This window comes from Haliotis rufescens, unplaced genomic scaffold (assembly GCF_023055435.1).
Source record: "Haliotis rufescens isolate VD_foot unplaced genomic scaffold, xgHalRufe1.0.p SCAF_17, whole genome shotgun sequence".
Classification (NCBI taxonomy): domain Eukaryota; kingdom Metazoa; phylum Mollusca; class Gastropoda; order Lepetellida; family Haliotidae; genus Haliotis; species Haliotis rufescens.
In genome coordinates, this window is record NW_025963857.1 from 29,710,932 (window position 1) to 29,729,478 (window position 18,547).

An 18,547-nucleotide genomic window follows, 5' to 3' on the forward strand; every position below is an offset into this window, starting at 1 on the left:
TTTTGTTGTAAGCGTCCACGACCTACGTCATGTTGGCCCCATTAAATGGAAACACTGCAAGATAGATAAATACTGTTTAAACATGTTAAAACCTATCTATCTTCCTCGAATTGTTTAGCTGCAGCCGAATGTCAAGAACCGGATCCAGTCTCTCACGCCTACAGGAACTTGGAGGCCGAAAAAGTGACCTATGAGTGTATGGACAGATTCCGACAGGTCGGGAGTGGCAAGCGCAAGTGTTCCTCTGATATATGGAAAAATGGAACTGCCAGCTGTACAAGTGAGATTTTATACGCTTCACTTATCTATATTTTTTATACTGCTAACCACAAAATCCCTAATCCCCAGATCTGAGGGTGCCCTGTGTACATCTAGCATACATATATCTCAGTTTACACTGTGTACGTCTAGCATGCATATATCTTAGTTTACACTGTGTACACCTAGCATGCATATATCTCAGTTTACACTGTGTACGTCTAGCATGCATATATCTTAGCTTACACTGTGTACATCTAGTATGCATATATCTTAGATTACAATGTGGACACTTGGCATACATATATCTCTTAGATTACACTGTGTACACCTGGCATACATATATCTCAGTTTACACTTGTACATCTAGTATGCATATATCTCAGTTTACACTTTGTACGTCTAGCATGCATAAATCTTAGTTTACACTGTGTACATCTAGCATGCATATATCTTAGTTTACACTGTGTACGTCTAGCATATATATATCTTAATTTACACTGTGTACATCTAGTATGCATATATCTCTTAGATTACAATGTGGACACCTGGCATACATATATCTCAGATTACAATGTGTACATCTAGTATGCATATATCTTAGTTTACACTGTGTACATCTAGCATGCATATATCTCAGTTTACACTGTGTACGTCTAGCATGCATATATCTTAGTTTACACTGTGTACATCTAGTATGCATATATCTTAGATTACAATGTGGACACCTGGCATACATATATCTTAGATAACACTGTGTACATCTAGTATGCATATATCTCAGTTTACACTTTGTACATCTAGCATGCATATATCTCAGTTTACACTTGAACATCTAGCATGCATATATCTTATTTTACGATGTGTACATCTAGCATGCATATATCTTAGTTTACACTGTGTACATCTAGTATGAATATATCTTAGTTTACACTGTGTACATCCATCATGCATATATCTTAGTTTGCACTGTGTACACCTACCATGCATATATCTCAGTTTGCACTGTGTACATCTAGCATACATATATCTTAGTTTACACTGTGTACACCTAGCATGCATATATATCAGTTTACACTGTGTACACCTTGCATGCATATATCTTAGATTACACTGTGTACATCTAGTATGCATATATCTTAGTTTACACTGTGTACATCTAGTATGCATATATCTTAGATTACACTGTGTACATCTAGTATGCATATATCTTATTTTACACTGTGTACATCTAGTATGCATATATCTCTTAGATTACAATGTGGACACCTGGCATACATATATCTTAGATTACACTGTGTACATCTAGTATGCATATATCTTAGTTTACACTGTGTACATCTAGCATGCATATATCTTAGTTTGCACTGTGTACACCTACCATGCATATATCTCAGTTTCCACTGTGTACATCTAGCATACATATATCTTAGTTTACACTGTGTACACCTAGCATGTATATATCTCAGTTTACACTGTGTTCACCTAGCATGCATATATCTTAGATTACACTGTGTACATCTAGTATGCATATATCTTAGTTTACACTGTGTACATCTAGTATGCATATATCTTAGATTACACTGTGTACATCTTGTATGCATATATCTTAGATTACACTGTGTACATCTAGTATGCATATATCTTAGATTACAATGTGGACACCTGGCATACATACATCTGAGATTACACTGTCTACATCTAGTATGCATATCTCTTAGCTTACACTGTGTACACTTAGCATGTATATATCTTAGATTACACTGTGAACATCTAGCATGCATATATCTTAGATTACAACGTGTACTTCTAGTATGCATATCTCTTAGTTTACACTGTGTACACCTAGCATGTGTATATCTTAGATTACACTGTGAACATCTAGCACCCATATATCTTAGATTACACTGTGTACATCTAGTATGCATACATCTGAGATTACACTGTGTACACCTGGCATACATATATCTTAGATTACAATGTGGACACCTGGCATACATATATCTTAGATTACACTGTGTACATCTAGTATGCATATATCTCGGTTTACTCTTTGTACACCTAGCATGCATATATCTCAGTTTACACTGTGTACACCTAGCATGCATATATCTTAGATTACACTGTGTACATCTAGTATGCATATATCTTTGTTTACACTGTGTACATCTAGTATGCATATCTCTTAGTTTACACTTGAACATCTAGTATGCATATATCTTAGATTACAATGTGGACACCTGGCATACATACATCTTAGATTACAATGTGAACACCTTACATACATATACCTCAGATTACAATGTGGACACCTTGCATACATATATCTCAGATTACAATGTGGACACCTGGCATACATATATCTTAGATTACAATGTGGACACCTTGCATACATATATCTTAGATAACAATGTGGACACCTTGCATACATATATCTCAGATTACAATGTGGACACCTGGCATACATACATCTTAGATTACACTGTGGACACCTGGCATACATATATCTTAGATTACAATGTGAACACCTGGCATACATATATCTTAGATTACAATGTGGACACCTTGCATACATATATCTTAGATAACAATGTGGACACCTTGCATACATATATCTCAGATTACAATGTGGACACCTGGCATACATACATCTTAGATTACAATGTGAACACCTTACATACATATATCTCAGATTACAATGTGGACACCTGGCATACATATATCTCAGATTACAATGTGGACACCTGGCATACATATATCTTAGATTACAATTTGGACACCTTGCATACATATATCTTAGATAACAATGTGGACACCTTGCATACATATATCTTAGTTTACAATGTGGACACCTGGCATACATACATCTTAGATTACAATGTGAACACCTTGCATACATATATCTCAGATTACAATGTGGACACCTGGCATACATATATCTTAGATTACAATGTGGACACCTGGCATACATATATCTCAGATTACAATGTGGACACCTGGCATACATACATCTTAGATTACAATGTGAACACCTTGCATACATATATCTCAGATTACAATGTGGACACCTGGCATACATATATCTTAGATAACAATGTGGACACCTGGCATACATATATCTTAGATAACAATGTGGACACCTGGCATACATATATCTTAGATTACAATGTGGACACCTGGCATACATATATCTTAGATTACAATGTGGACACCTGGCATACATATATCTCAGATTACAATGTGGACACCTGGCATACATACATCTTAGATAACAATGTGGACACCTGGCATACATATATCTTAGATAACAATGTGGACACCTTGCATACATATATCTTAGATTACAATGTGGACACCTGGCATACATATATCTTAGATAACAATGTGGACACCTGGCATACATATATCTTAGATTACAATGTGGACACCTGGCATACATATATCTTAGATTACAATGTGGACACCTTGCATACATATATCTTAGATAACAATGTGGACACCTTGCATACATATATCTCAGATTACAATGTGGACACCTGGCATACATATATCTTTGATTACAATGTGGACACCTGGCATACATATATCTTAGATTACAATGTGGACACCTTGCATACATATATCTTAGATGGTACTGTCGACACCTGGCATACATATATCTTAGATTACAATGTGGACACCTGGCATACATATATCTCAGATTACAATGTGGACACCTGGCATACATATATCTTAGTTTACACTGTGTACATCTAGTATGCATACATCTTAGATTACAATGTGGACACCTGACAATCATATATCTTAGATTACACTGTGGACACCTGACAATCATATATCTTAGATTACACTGTGGACACCTGACAATCATATATCTTAAATTACATTGTGGACACCTGACAATCATATATCTTAGATTACACTGTGGACACCTGACAATCATATATCTTAGATTACACTGTGGACACCTGGCAATCATATATCTTAGATTACATCGTGGACACCTGACAATCATATATCTTAGATAACACTGTGGACACCTGACAATCATATATCTTAGTTTTCTCTATGTACACCTGTCATCCACATATAATCGTTAGCACTTTGTACACTTAGGATTCATGTATTGTTTGCACTGTATACAGATAACACCCATCTATCTTAGTTTTCGATGTGGAAATTTAGCCTTCATATATGTCTTCGTTTTCTCTGTGGACATCAGGGCCCACTTGCACAAAGCGATCTTAGCACTAAGACTATTGTAAGCCTATGCTAAAGTATTGGAGTTACGATCATCTTAGCGCTAAGATCGCTTTGTCCAAGTGGGCCCTGGACTTCATAATATATATATTTTAATTTTCGCTATGGACATCTAGACTTCATATATATCTTACATGTAGTTTCTACTGTCTACGCAGGACATCCATAAAAAACTATACACTATATGCCCACACATATGGCATACATTTTCCATGTACTATTAATGATGTAATGTAACACATGCTTTTGTATCATTACACTATTTTAATAGCATGAGCTTTTATTTTGCATTGCCTCTGTGGGGAGACACAACTGAGATCGAGTGCTCTCGCTCAGTGATTTTGCTGATTGCATGCCATTGTATCCCCATAGCGAACTCACTGGTTTGTCTGGTCCAGACTAATGTACAGCGCGCCGTGATATCGCTGAAATATTGCTGAATGCGGCGTTAAACAACAGTCACTTACTATTGACTCTCATGTAATTGTCGCACAGTCGACTGTGGAGTCCCGAGTGAGGGGGTCGGGGCCACCGTGACGTACAACGACACCCTGGAAGGATCTGACGCCACGTACGCCTGCAAAACAAACTTTACCACCAGAAACTCAGAGAATATCACTCGTACCTGCATGAGGACGGGGCTGTGGTCGGGGACTCCATTGAAGTGCACAGGTATGTAATCAATGTGTTCAGGTACGTATGTTAGTCAAGGTGCATCGGGATGATCAGGGACTTGACAGGTATGTAAGGTGGTGATGGCGTGTACAGGTATGTAAGATGATGATAATGATGTACAGGTATGTAAGATTTGATGATGTACAGATATGTAAGATGATGATGATGTACAGGTATGTAAGATGATGATAATGATGTACAGGTATGTAAGATGATGATGATGTACAGGTATGTAAGATGATGATAATGATGTACAGGTATGTAAGATTTGATGATGTACAGATATGTAAGATGATGATGATGTACAGGTATGTAAGATGAAGATGATGTACAGGTATGTAAGATGATGATGATGTACAGGTATGTAAGATGATGATAATGATGTACAGGTATGTAAGATGATGATGATGTACAGGTATGTAAGATGATGATGATGATGTACAGGTATGTAAGGTGGGAATGACGGTTACAGGTATTTAAGGTGGTGATAACGTATACAGGTATGTAAGATGACACTGATGTACAGGTATGTGAGATGAAGATGATGTACAGGTATGTAAGATGATGATGATGATGTACAGGTATGTAAGGTGGGGATGATGTACAGGTATGTAAGATGATGATAATGATGTACAGGTATGTAAGATGATGATAATGATGTACAGGTATGTAAGATGATGATGATGATGTACAGGTATGTAAGGTGGGAATGATGGTTACAGGTATTTAAGGTGGTGATAACGTATACAGGTATGTAAGATGACACTGATGTACAGGTATGTGAGATGAAGATGATGTACAGGTATGTAAGATGATGATGATGTACAGGAATGTAAGGTGGGGATGGTGATGTACAGGAATGTAAGGTGGGGATGGTGATGTACAGGAATGTAAGATGATGATGATGATGTACAGGTATGTAAGGTGGGAATGATGGTTACAGGTATTTAAGGTGGTGATAATGTATACAGGTATGTAAGATGATACTGATGTACAGGTATGTAAGATGATGATGATGTACAGGTATGTAAGATGATGATGATGTACAGGTATGTAAGATGATGATGATGTACAGGTATGTAAGATGATGATGATGTACAGGTATGTAAGGTGGGGATGATGCACAGGTATGTAAGATGATGATGATGATGATGATGATGATGATGATGATGATGATGATGATGATGATGATGATGTACAGGTATGTAAGATTATGATGATGTACAGGTATGTAAGATGATGATGTGTGCAGGTTTGTAAGATGATGATGATGATGTACAGGTATGTAAGGTGGGAATGATGGTTACAGGTATTTAAGGTGGTGATAACGTATACAGGTATGTAAGATGATACTGATGTACAGGTATGTGAGATGAAGATGATGTACAGGTATGTAAGATTATGATGATGTACAGGTATGTAAGATGATGATGTGTGCAGGTTTGTAAGATGACGATGATGATGATGTACAGGTATGTAAGATGATGATGATGATGTACAGGTATGTAAGATGATGATGATGATGATGTACAGGTATGTAAGATGATGATGATGATGTACAGGTATGTAAGATGATGATGATGATGATGTACAGGTATGTAAGATGATGATGATGATGTACAGGTATGTAAGATGATGATGATGATGTACAGGTATGTAAGATGATGATGATGATGTACAGGTATGTAAGATGATGATGATGATGTACAGGTATGTAAGATGATGATGATGATGTACAGGTATGTAAGGTGGGAATGATGGTTACAGGTATTTAAGGTGGTGATAATGTATACAGGTATGTAAGATGATACTGATGTACAGGTATGTAAGATGATGATGATGTACAGGTATGTAAGATGATGATGATGTACAGGTATGTAAGATGATGATGATGTACAGGTATGTAAGATGATGATGATGTACAGGTATGTAAGGTGGGGATGATGCACAGGTATGTAAGATGATGATGATGATGATGATGATGATGATGATGATGATGATGATGATGATGTACAGGTATGTAAGATTATGATGATGTACAGGTATGTAAGATGATGATGTGTGCAGGTTTGTAAGATGATGATGATGATGTACAGGTATGTAAGGTGGGAATGATGGTTACAGGTATTTAAGGTGGTGATAACGTATACAGGTATGTAAGATGATACTGATGTACAGGTATGTGAGATGAAGATGATGTACAGGTATGTAAGATTATGATGATGTACAGGTATGTAAGATGATGATGTGTGCAGGTTTGTAAGATGACGATGATGATGATGTACAGGTATGTAAGATGATGATGATGATGTACAGGTATGTAAGATGATGATGATGATGATGTACAGGTATGTAAGATGATGATGATGATGTACAGGTATGTAAGATGATGATGATGATGATGTACAGGTATGTAAGATGATGATGATGATGTACAGGTATGTAAGATGATGATGATGATGTACAGGTATGTAAGATGATGATGATGATGTACAGGTATGTAAGATGATGATGATGATGTACAGGTATGTAAGATGATGATGATGATGTACAGGTATGTAAGATGATGATGATGATGCAGACGCTCGATCAACTAGACCACAGATGCGGTTCAGTAAACGTTTGTAGGTAGTCTCGATGTGTACAGGTATGTGAGTGGTCTTGATGTGTAGAGGTATGCGAAGTGGTCTTGAGATGTACAGGTACATGAGGTTGTCATGGTGTGCACAGGTATGTTTGTAGTTGGTCACGGTGTGTATAGGTATGTGAAGTGGTCAAGGTATGTGAAGTGGTCAAGGTGTGCACAGGTATGTGAAGTGGTCAAGGTGTGCACAGGTATGTGAAGTGGTCAAGGTGTGCACAGGTATGTGAAGTGGTCAAGGTGTGCACAGGTAAGTAAAGTGGTCAAGGTATGTGAAGTGGTCAAGGTGTGCACAGGTATGTGAGGTGGTCATGGTGGGTACAGGTTCAGGAGGTTGTCACGTTGTCCACAGGTATGTGAGGTTGTCACAGTGTATTCAGGTATATGAAGTGGTCACGGTGTGTACAGGTTGACGGGGTGACAGTGTGCACAGGTATCTGAGGTGGTGACAGTGTGCACAGGTATATGAGGTGGTAACGTTGTGTACAGGTATGTGAGGTGGTAAGTGTGTGTACAGGTGTATGAGGTGGTCACGGCGTGCACAGGTATGTGAGGTGGTGACAGTGTGCACAGGTGTATGAGGTGGTCAAGATGCGTACCGGTATGTGAGATGGTTAAGGTGTGGGCAGGTACATGTATCTGAGGTTGTCACGATGTGCACAGGTATGTGAGATGGTTACATTGTGGGCAGGTGCATGAGGTGGCCATGATGTGTACAGGTATGTGAGATGGTTACATTGTGGGCAGGTGCATGAGGTGGCCATGATGTGTACAGGTATGTGAGATGGTTACATTGTGGGCAGGTGCATGAGGTGGCCATGATGTGTACAGGTATGTGAGATGGTTACGGTGTCGGCAGGTACATGAGGTGGCCATAATGTGTACAGGTATGTGAGATGGTTACGTTGTGGGCAGGTACATGAGGTGGTCATGATGTGTACAGGTATGTTAGATGGTTACGGTGTCGGCAGGTACATGAGGTGGTCATGATGTGTACAGGTATGTTAGATGGTTACGGTGTCGGCAGGTACATGAGGTGGCCATGGTGTGTACAGGTATGTGAGATGGTTACGTTGTGGGCAGGTACATGAGGTGGTCATGATGTGTACAGGTATGTTAGATGGTTACGGTGTGGGCAGGTACATGAGGTGGCCATGATGTGTACAGGTATGTGAGATGGTTACGGTGTGGGCAGGTACATGAGGTGGTCACGATGTGTACAGGTATATGAGATGGTTAAGGTGTGGGCAGGTACATGAGGTGGTCACGATGTGTACAGGTATGTGAGATGGTTACGGTGTGAGCAGGTGCATGAGGTGGTCACGATGTGGACAGGTATGTGAGATGGTTACGGTGTGGGCAGGTACATGAGGTGGTCACGATGTGTACAGGTATGTGAGGTGGTTACGGTGTGGGCAGGTACATGAGGTGGTCATGATGTGTACAGGTATGTGAGATGGTTACGGTTTTGGGCAGGTACATGAGGTGGTCACGATGTGTACAGGTATGTGAGATGGTTAAGGTGTGGGCAGGTACATGAGGTGGTCATGATGTGTACAGGTATGTTAGATGGTTACGGTGTGAGCAGGTACATGAGGTGGTCATGATGTGTACAGGTATGTTAGATGGTTACGGTGTGGGCAGGTACATGAGGTGGTCACGATGTGTACAGGTATGTGAGATGGTTAAGGTGTGGGCAGGTACATGAGGTGGTCATGATGTGTACAGGTATGTTAGATGGTTACGGTGTGAGCAGGTACATGAGGTGGTCATGATGTGTACAGGTATGTGAGGTGGTTACGGTGTGGGCAGGTACATGAGGTGGTCATGATGTGTACAGGTATGTGAGATGGTTACGGTTTTGGGCAGGTACATGAGGTGGTCATGATGTGTACAGGTATGTTAGATGGTTACGGTGTGGGCAGGTACATGAGGTGGTCATGATGTGTACAGGTATGTGAGGTGGTTACGGTGTGAGCAGGTACATGAGGTGGTCATGATGTGTACAGGCATGTGAGGTGGTTACGGTGTGGGCAGGTACATGAGGTGGTCATGATGTGTACAGGTATGTGAGATGGTTACGATATGGGCAGGTACATGAGGTGATGATGATGTGTACAGGTATATGAGATGGTTACGGTGTGGGCAGGTACATGAGGTGGTCATGATGTGTACAGGTATGTGAGGTGGTTACGGTGTGGGCAGGTACATGAGGTGATGATGATGTGTACAGGTACATGAGGTGGTCACGATGTGTACAGGTATGTGAGATGGTTACGGTGTGGGCAGGTACATGAGGTGGTCATGATGTGTACAGGTATGTGAGGTGGTTACGGTGTGAGCAGGTACATGAGGTGGTCATGATGTGTACAGGTATGTGAGGTGGTTACGGTGTGGGCAGGTACATGAGGTGGTCATGATGTTTACAGGTATGTGAGATGGTTAAGGTGTGGGCAGGTACATGAGGTGGTCACGATGTGTACAGGTTTGTGAGATGGTTAAGGTGTGGGCAGGTACATGAGGTGGCTAGAATGTGTACAGGTATGTGAGGTGGTCACGGTCTGCATATGTACAGTTTTATTTAGTCGTGCGGTAGTGATTGTGAACACAGGTAACTGATGCTATTGATGCGTGTACAGGAATAAAGAACATGTATAGACAGGTCGTATATATGCAATTTAGGTATATGGTATAAACAATATCCCCACATTGATACATTTTGGACAACTATATTCGAGGGATGTTTATCTCACATTAGTAGACGTTCTTTTCTTGTTGTTCAAAAAGTTTTCTACAGCTTTTATGACGTCATCGCTTGAGTTGAAATAGGTTCGTCATATTTGGGAACAGATAGAAGGCTGACGGAGCCAGATCAGGAGAAAAAGGTTTGTGCTGACGGAGTTCAAAGCCACACTCGTGGATTGCATCTATGGCAGTGGCCGATTTATGCAATGGCGCATTGTCCTGGTGGACACCTTTTCACCTCTGCCCAAGTCTCATGGTCTTAATTTCGTCCCGTAATTGTCTCAAACTTGCAGCATGATGTCTTCTGCACATTGTCGGACCTTTCCACCCTCGGTGTCCCAGCCACAACCTCGACCACAACCTTTCTAGCTGATTGGAGAAACTTTGCCTTTTGCCTGCTACTGTTTACTGTTTTGATTGCTGTTTGGACTCAACAAGCCTGGAAGTTGTGAAAATCAGGTTTCATCCTTAGTCACAAATCTTCAAACAGAGCTAGACATGTTGTGCCTTTTTATATACTTCTATCTAATGTTTACGACAACAGAGTTTACTGTTGCGAAATTCCTTCCATTTGAGGCTCTATGTAGATCAGACAGACATTCTAAACTTGACATGTATCTGTTCTCGCTCAGGCGCAGAGGATCTAGCAAGGGGGAAGTCAACGATGTATCCGGCCATCACGGACGGTAATGGGAAGACGTGTGCTTCGTTCCGTACCACCACCTTAACAGTCGCCCTTTCTAGCGACAGCAACATCTACTTCAGCGTGCACGAATTGGAGCTTGACTTGACCATCTACTCTCGTAAGGACATGTCCTATTTTCATAATGGGACGACAATAATATCAAGACAATTTTCAGAACAATAAAACTGATACAGAATGAAAGAAGTTCCTCTCTCAGGTGGTTTTCTTGCCAGTTCATTATATTACTGCCTGTCAGCTTACGGGGGGAACGGCAGACATATAGAACTTTAGATGAACCAGCAATACGGTTGCGAAGTGAATTGCGGTGCCTCAAACCACTTGCCCACCCCTGCTCATGAATAACGAGGATGAGGCCCGTGAAGATCCAGGATAGAAGAGGTCCTCAGCAACCCATGCTTGTCTCTCCCCACGAAGATCCGGGGTAGAATAGGTCTTTAGCGACTATGCTTTATCGTAATAGGCGACTAACGGGTCGGGTGGTCATGCTCGCTGACTTGGTTGATGCATGTCATCGTATCCCAATTGCGTAGATAGATGCTCATGATGTCAATCACTAGATTGTCTGGTCCAAACTCGATTATTTACAAACCGCCATCATACAGCTTGAATATTGCTGAGTGGGGCGTTAAACAACAAACAAACAAACACAGAGGATGAACTGTTGATTTCATTTTTAGTTTCTTCTATGTTCCAGAGACAGAGCTGAGGGTCACTGTGAAAACGCCTTCTTCCTGGCAGTTGTGCAAGCGTTTGGGTATCTACGACTCTGGCGTGTACAAGTTTACATGTACGACTCAACTGACAGGGACAGATATGAAAATAAATGTAACTAGTTCGAACACAAACCTAGCAAGGCCAAAGTTATGTGAAGTCAAGGTGTACGGTAAACAATACACAGGTGAGAACGACGAGCAGTTTTTGGTCTACACAAGTATCAGTATCAATATCAATAAGTATCAGACTTTGACTGTTGACTGATTATGTAGCGGTATTGTTTATGGAGTACCATTACATATGTCCTGATGCATACCTTGAAAAAACATATGCACCCACTATCTGCTTTCGTGTATCCGGAATCTCCAAATAGTTTTTAGATATACACTCTGACTTTGGTATACCGAACCTAGCAGGACCGTGTTGTAACTTTGAGTTAGGGAGGGCATGGACAGACACACAGATCAAGTAAAAGTAGCGTTCTGGGGGTTAGGTATTGTTGGTGTCAAGCTTTTGATCGCGAATGGTAGATCACTCCCAATACCACCAACCACACAGTTTTAATTATTTAAATTACCAGGAATAAATTTCACAACATAAAATCTCACCAAAGTGTCTTTGATATCAAATATATCAACGTGTCCAACATCATTCTTCAATTTGGGACAGAAATAAGCAGTGTCTTAAGTGTAAAAAGTACTGCTCACAGCTTCAGTAGCGGAGCCATTAGTGATGTCATTTGATTGTGACGTCATTGTTACCATGACGTGACAATGGTCTGCACCCTAGCGATATCTCCTGTGGGAGCCAGTTTTGGATGATAGGTGACAGGTGACAGACAAATATATATATATATATATATACAATTAGTAGACACAGTTTTCAAGAGGTCACAGTCAAAGATTTTAGGTAGGCTTCCATCTATTTCGATAATAATTAATTTAACTGAGGACAACGTATTATTCTAACGTGCATGATCAACATCTTTCAACAATGTTATTATTTTTCTGGCTGACAATTCCTTTCGTTTTCAACGGTCCGAAGCATCATCCTTTTTTTTCAAGCACTCTCTGCATGGATGCAGCAGAAAGAAGCCCATAGATTAGGTCGACCGTGTTGTATGTTGTCTTGATGTGTTTTCCAGCTGCAACTGCAAAACAAGACATTTTTAAATGTAAACAATCTTTCTAAATAATTTAAAAAATAATTCATCTTGCAACAACGTATCTTTTGTGGCTGAAAATTTGGTGTTTTTTTAACAGTCCGATGCACAATTATATTTTGCAAGCATTTTCTGGGACAATTCGGTCCCTGATGTACGTCAGTATCAACTGTAGATAAATTGAGAGGTGTCCCCTTAACTTGTCTATCACCATGCCAAGGTAAATCGAGGGCAGGTGTGATGTTCCAAGATGTTGGTCTAGCATGCCTGCTGAATTCTGTATTGGTATAGACAAGCAGTAAGGGCCTTCTCTCAATTTATCCACAGTTCCCTTTAAAATTCAACTTGAATCGTTTTTGACGTCACACTTCATTGTCAATTATTTGCGAACGTGATGTCACATGACCTTACATTGATATTGTCATCCACAAAAAACATTGAACGATGCAGTATCGTTGGAAAGTACTAGGCAATAAAAACTGAACAAAAATGTTCATCTAGAATTTGAGTTATACCATTACAGTTCATTGTTACTTGTACGACAAAGTATGTTGTATTGACCAAGGGGTCGGGACGCTAATCAGGATATCCTTGGGTTTGGAATTCGTGATTTAGACCGGGACGTTTATACAGTCTCTTGCGATTTGAATATAATGTTAGTTGTATTAAATAATTATATATTCTCAACATGAAAAAAAAGAGTAACCATGTTATATTACTGTGAAGAAGTTAATGACCTTCCGATTCTTTCATATTACTATAGATACTCTGACTTTTAATTTGGGGTGTAGAATATACTTCTCAAAAGAACCAAATTAAGAACCACCCGATTCTTCTAATGATATTAACAAAAGTAATGTGAAAGAATCCAGTGACCCTTAGTTCTTTTGAGTAGTTTATCTGGATACCCTAAATTAAAAACCCACGAAGATATCACCGTTAGAATTGGATGCCAGCGCTTTATTACTTGTGGTAAGAGACAACTATATTGGATCCGGTTCTCGAACTTTTGTATCGTCGTACCTAAAAAGCTTGCGACGTTTGTTGTATCATCAAACACTGGTTTGTCTGTCCCAGACTCGATCACTTACCATCCACTCACTAACCTTAAGGTGAAAGGAGCTATGAGTTCTTCAAAGCACCTACAGTTTAAAGATGGCAGGGTGACCAGAAGTTGATATAAATCCCACCGTCTTTCAAGTCCGCGTGTCTCCAGTTAGTAAGGTCACTTCATTAATCTACATTTTGTACCTCCTTGCAGGCGAGTGTGAGAACCCCCCTATTATCGTGGGAGCTCGGGCGAATTTGACAAGCACCTACTGGAATTCCACGGCAGTGTACAGCTGTGTGCCCCCCTACCGCTATGCTGGGGGGAGCAATGTTATAACATGTGGCTTCGATGGATACTGGACTAACCCTGGCATCCAGTGTAAAGGTAGGATGTTTGTGACCTTAGACTTCATAGTGAAGTTACACACCATCCCCTAATGCCCTGTCACACACCAACCCATAGTGTCCTGTCACACTACATCCCAGAGTGTCCTGTCACACACATTCCCATAGTGTCCAGTCACATACCATCCCATAGTGTCCTATCACACACCATCCCATAGTATCCTGTCACACACCTTTCAATAGTGTCCAGTCACACACCATCCCATAGTGTCCTGTCACACACCATCCCCATATTGGTTGTTACACACCATCCCATAGTGTCCAGTCACACACCATCCCATAGTGTCCAGTCACACACCATTCCATAGTGTCCAGTCACACACCATTCCATAGTGTCCAGTCACACACCATTCCATAATGCCCTGTCCCACGCCTTCATACTACGTCCCAGAGTGTTCTGTCACACACATTCCCATAGTGTCCAGTCACACACTATCCCATAGTGTCCTGTCACATACCATCCCATAGTGTCCTATCACACACCATCCCATAGTATCCTGTCACACACCTTCCAATAGTGTCCAGTCACACACCATCCCATAGTTTCCAGTCACACACCATCCCATAGTTTCCAGTCACACACCATCCCATAGTTTCCAGTCACACACCATCCCATAGTTTCCAGTCACACACCATCCCATAGTGTCCTGTCACACACCATCCCATAGTATCCTGTCACACACCTTCCAATAGTGTCCAGTCACACACCATCCCATAGTGTCCTATCACACACCATCCTATAGTATCCTGTCACACACCATCCCATAGTGTCCAGTCACACACCATCCCATAGTGTCCAGTCACACACCATTCCATAGTGTCCAGTCACACACCATTCCATAGTGTCCAGTCACACACCATTCCTTAATGCCCTGTCCCACGCCTTCACACTACATCCCAGAGTGTCCTGTCACACACCATCCCATTGTGTCCAGTCACACACCATTCCATAATGCCCTGTCACACACCTTCCCATAGTGTTCTATCATACCATCCCATAGTGTCCTGTCACACACCATTCCATAGTGTCCTGTCACACACCATTCCATAATGCCCTGGCCCACGCCTTCACACTACATCCCAGAGTGTCCTGTCACACACATTCCCATAGTGTCCTATCACCTACCATCCCATAGTGTCGTCTTACACACCATCCCATTGTGTCCAGTCACACACCATTCCATAATGCCCTGTCACACAACATGACATAGTGTCCTATCACACACCTTCCCATAGTGTCCTATCATACCTTCCTATAGTGTCCTATCATACCATCTCATAGTGTCCTGTCACACACCATCCCAAAGTGTCCTGTCACACACCATCCCATAGTGTCCTATCTCACACCTTCCCATTATGTCCTATCACATACCTTCCATTGGTATTCTGTCTCACACCATCCCACAGTGTCCTGTCACACACCATCCATTGGTATTCTGTCACACACCATCCCACAGTGTCCAGTCACACACATTCCCATTGTGTCCTATCACAAACCATCCCATAGTGTCCAGTCACACACCGTTCCATAATGCCCTGTCACACAACATCCCATAGTGTCCTGTCACACCCCACCCCATAGTGTCCTGTCACACACCATCCCATAGTGTCCAGTCACACACCATTCCATAATGCCCTGTGACAAGCCTTCCTATAGTGTCCTGTCACACTACATCCCATAGTGTCGTATCACACCATCCCATAGTTTCCAGTCACACACCATCCCATAGTTTCCAGTCACACACCATCCCATAGTTTCCAGTCACACACCATCCCATAGTTTCCAGTCACACACCATCCCATAGTTTCCAGTCACACACCATCCCATAGTTTCCAGTCACACACCATCCCATAGTTTCCAGTCACACACCATCCCATAGTTTCCAGTCACACACCATCCCATAGTTTCCAGTCACACACCATCCCATAGTTTCCAGTCACACACCATCCCATAGTTTCCAGTCACACACCTTCCCATAGTTTCCAGTCACACACCATCCCATAGTGTCTTGTCACACACCATTCCTTAATGCCCTGTCACACGCCTTCCTATAGTGTCATGTCACACTACATCCCATAGTGTCGTATCATACCATTCCATAGTGTCCAGTCACACACCTTCCCAAAGTGTCCTGCCACACACCATCCCATAGTGTGCAGTCACACACCTTCCCATAGTTTCCAGTCACACACCATCGCATAGTGTCCTATCACACACCATCCCATTGTGTCCTATCACACACTTTCCCATAGTGTCCTATGACGCACATTCCCATAGTGTGCAGTCACACACTTTACCATAGTGTCCAGTCACATACCTTCCCATAGTGTCCAGTCAAACACCTTCCCACAGTATCCTCTTACACATGTTCCCATAGTATCCTGTCACACACTATCCTGTAATGCCCTGATACACACCAACCCATAGTGTCCGGTACATACCATCCCATAGTGTCCTATCACACACCTTCCCATAGTGTCCTGTCGCACACCTTCCCATAGTGTCCTATCACACACCATACCATAGTGTCCTGCCACACACCATCCCATAGTGTCCTGCCACACACCATCCCATAGTGTCCTATCACACACCTTCCCATAGTTTCCAGTCACACACCATCCCATTGTGTCCTATCACACACTTTCCCATAGTGTCCTATGACGCACATTCCCATAGTGTTTAGTCACACACCTTCCCATAGTGTTCTGTCACACAACATCCCATAGAGTCGTATCATACCATCCCACAGTGTCCTGTCGCACACCATTCCAAAGTGTCCTGTCACACACCATCCCATAGTGTCCTGTCGCACACCTTCCCATAGTGTCCTATCACACACCATCCCATAGTGTCCTGCCACACACCTTCCCACTGTGTCCTATCACAATCATCCATTGGCATCCTGTCACACACCATTCCACAGTGTCCAGTCACACACCTTTCAATAGTGTCCTCTCACGCACCTTCCCATAGTGTGCAGTCACACACTTTACCATAGTGTCCAGTCACATACCTTCCCATAGTGTCCAGTCAAACACCTTCCCACAGTATCCTCTTACACATGTTCCCATAGTATCCTGTCACACACCATCCTGTAATGCCCTGATACACACCAACCCATAGTGTCCGGTACATACCATCCCATAGTGTCCTATCACACACCTTCCAATAGTGACCTGTCACACACCTTCCCAGAGTGTCCTGTCACACACATTCCGATAGTGTCCTATCACACACCTTCCCATAGTGCCCTGTCACACACAATCGCATAGTGTCCTATCACACACCATCCCATAGTGTCCTGTCACAGACCATTCCATAGTGCCCAGTCACACGCCTTCCTTTAGTGTCCTGTCACACTACATCCCATAGTGTCGTATCATACCATTCCATAGTGTCCAGTCACACACCTTCCCATAGTGTCCTATGACGCACATTCCCACAGTGTTAAGTCACACACTTTACCATAGTGTCCAGTCACATACCTTCCCATAGTGTCCTATCACACACCTTCCCATAGTATCCAATATCACACCGTCCCATAGTGTTCTGTCACACAACATCCCATAGTGTCGTATCATACCATCCCATAGTGTCCTGTCACACACCATTCCAAAGTGTCCTGTCACACACCATTCCAAAGTGTCCTGTCACACACCATCCCATAGTGCCCTGTCGCACACCTTCCCATAGTGTCCTGCCACACACCATCCCATAGTGTCCTGCCACACACCATCCCATAGTGTCCTGCCAAACAACTTCCCATAGTGTCCTGTCGCACACCTTCCCATAGTGTCCTATCACACACCTTCCCATAGTGTCCCGCCACACACCATCCCATAGTGTCCTGCCACACACCATCCCATAGTGTCCTGCCACACACCATCCCATAGTGTCCTGTCGCACAACTTCCCATAGTGTCCTGCCACA

At 41.9% G+C, this 18,547-nt stretch overlaps 1 protein-coding gene across 2 annotated transcripts in view; it reads left to right on the forward strand.

Moving 5' to 3' along the window:
* Positions 1-18,547, forward strand: part of LOC124126589 — a 77,420-nt gene that overhangs the window by 44,694 nt on the left and 14,179 nt on the right. For both annotated transcript variants that reach the window (XM_048397854.1, XM_048397855.1), the window contains 5 exons: positions 119-280; positions 5,014-5,190; positions 11,212-11,382; positions 11,980-12,183; positions 14,423-14,596. In XM_048397854.1, coding sequence (XP_048253811.1) covers positions 119-280; positions 5,014-5,190; positions 11,212-11,382; positions 11,980-12,183; positions 14,423-14,596 — 888 coding nt within the window. The remainder of the gene's footprint in view (positions 1-118; positions 281-5,013; positions 5,191-11,211; positions 11,383-11,979; positions 12,184-14,422; positions 14,597-18,547) is intronic.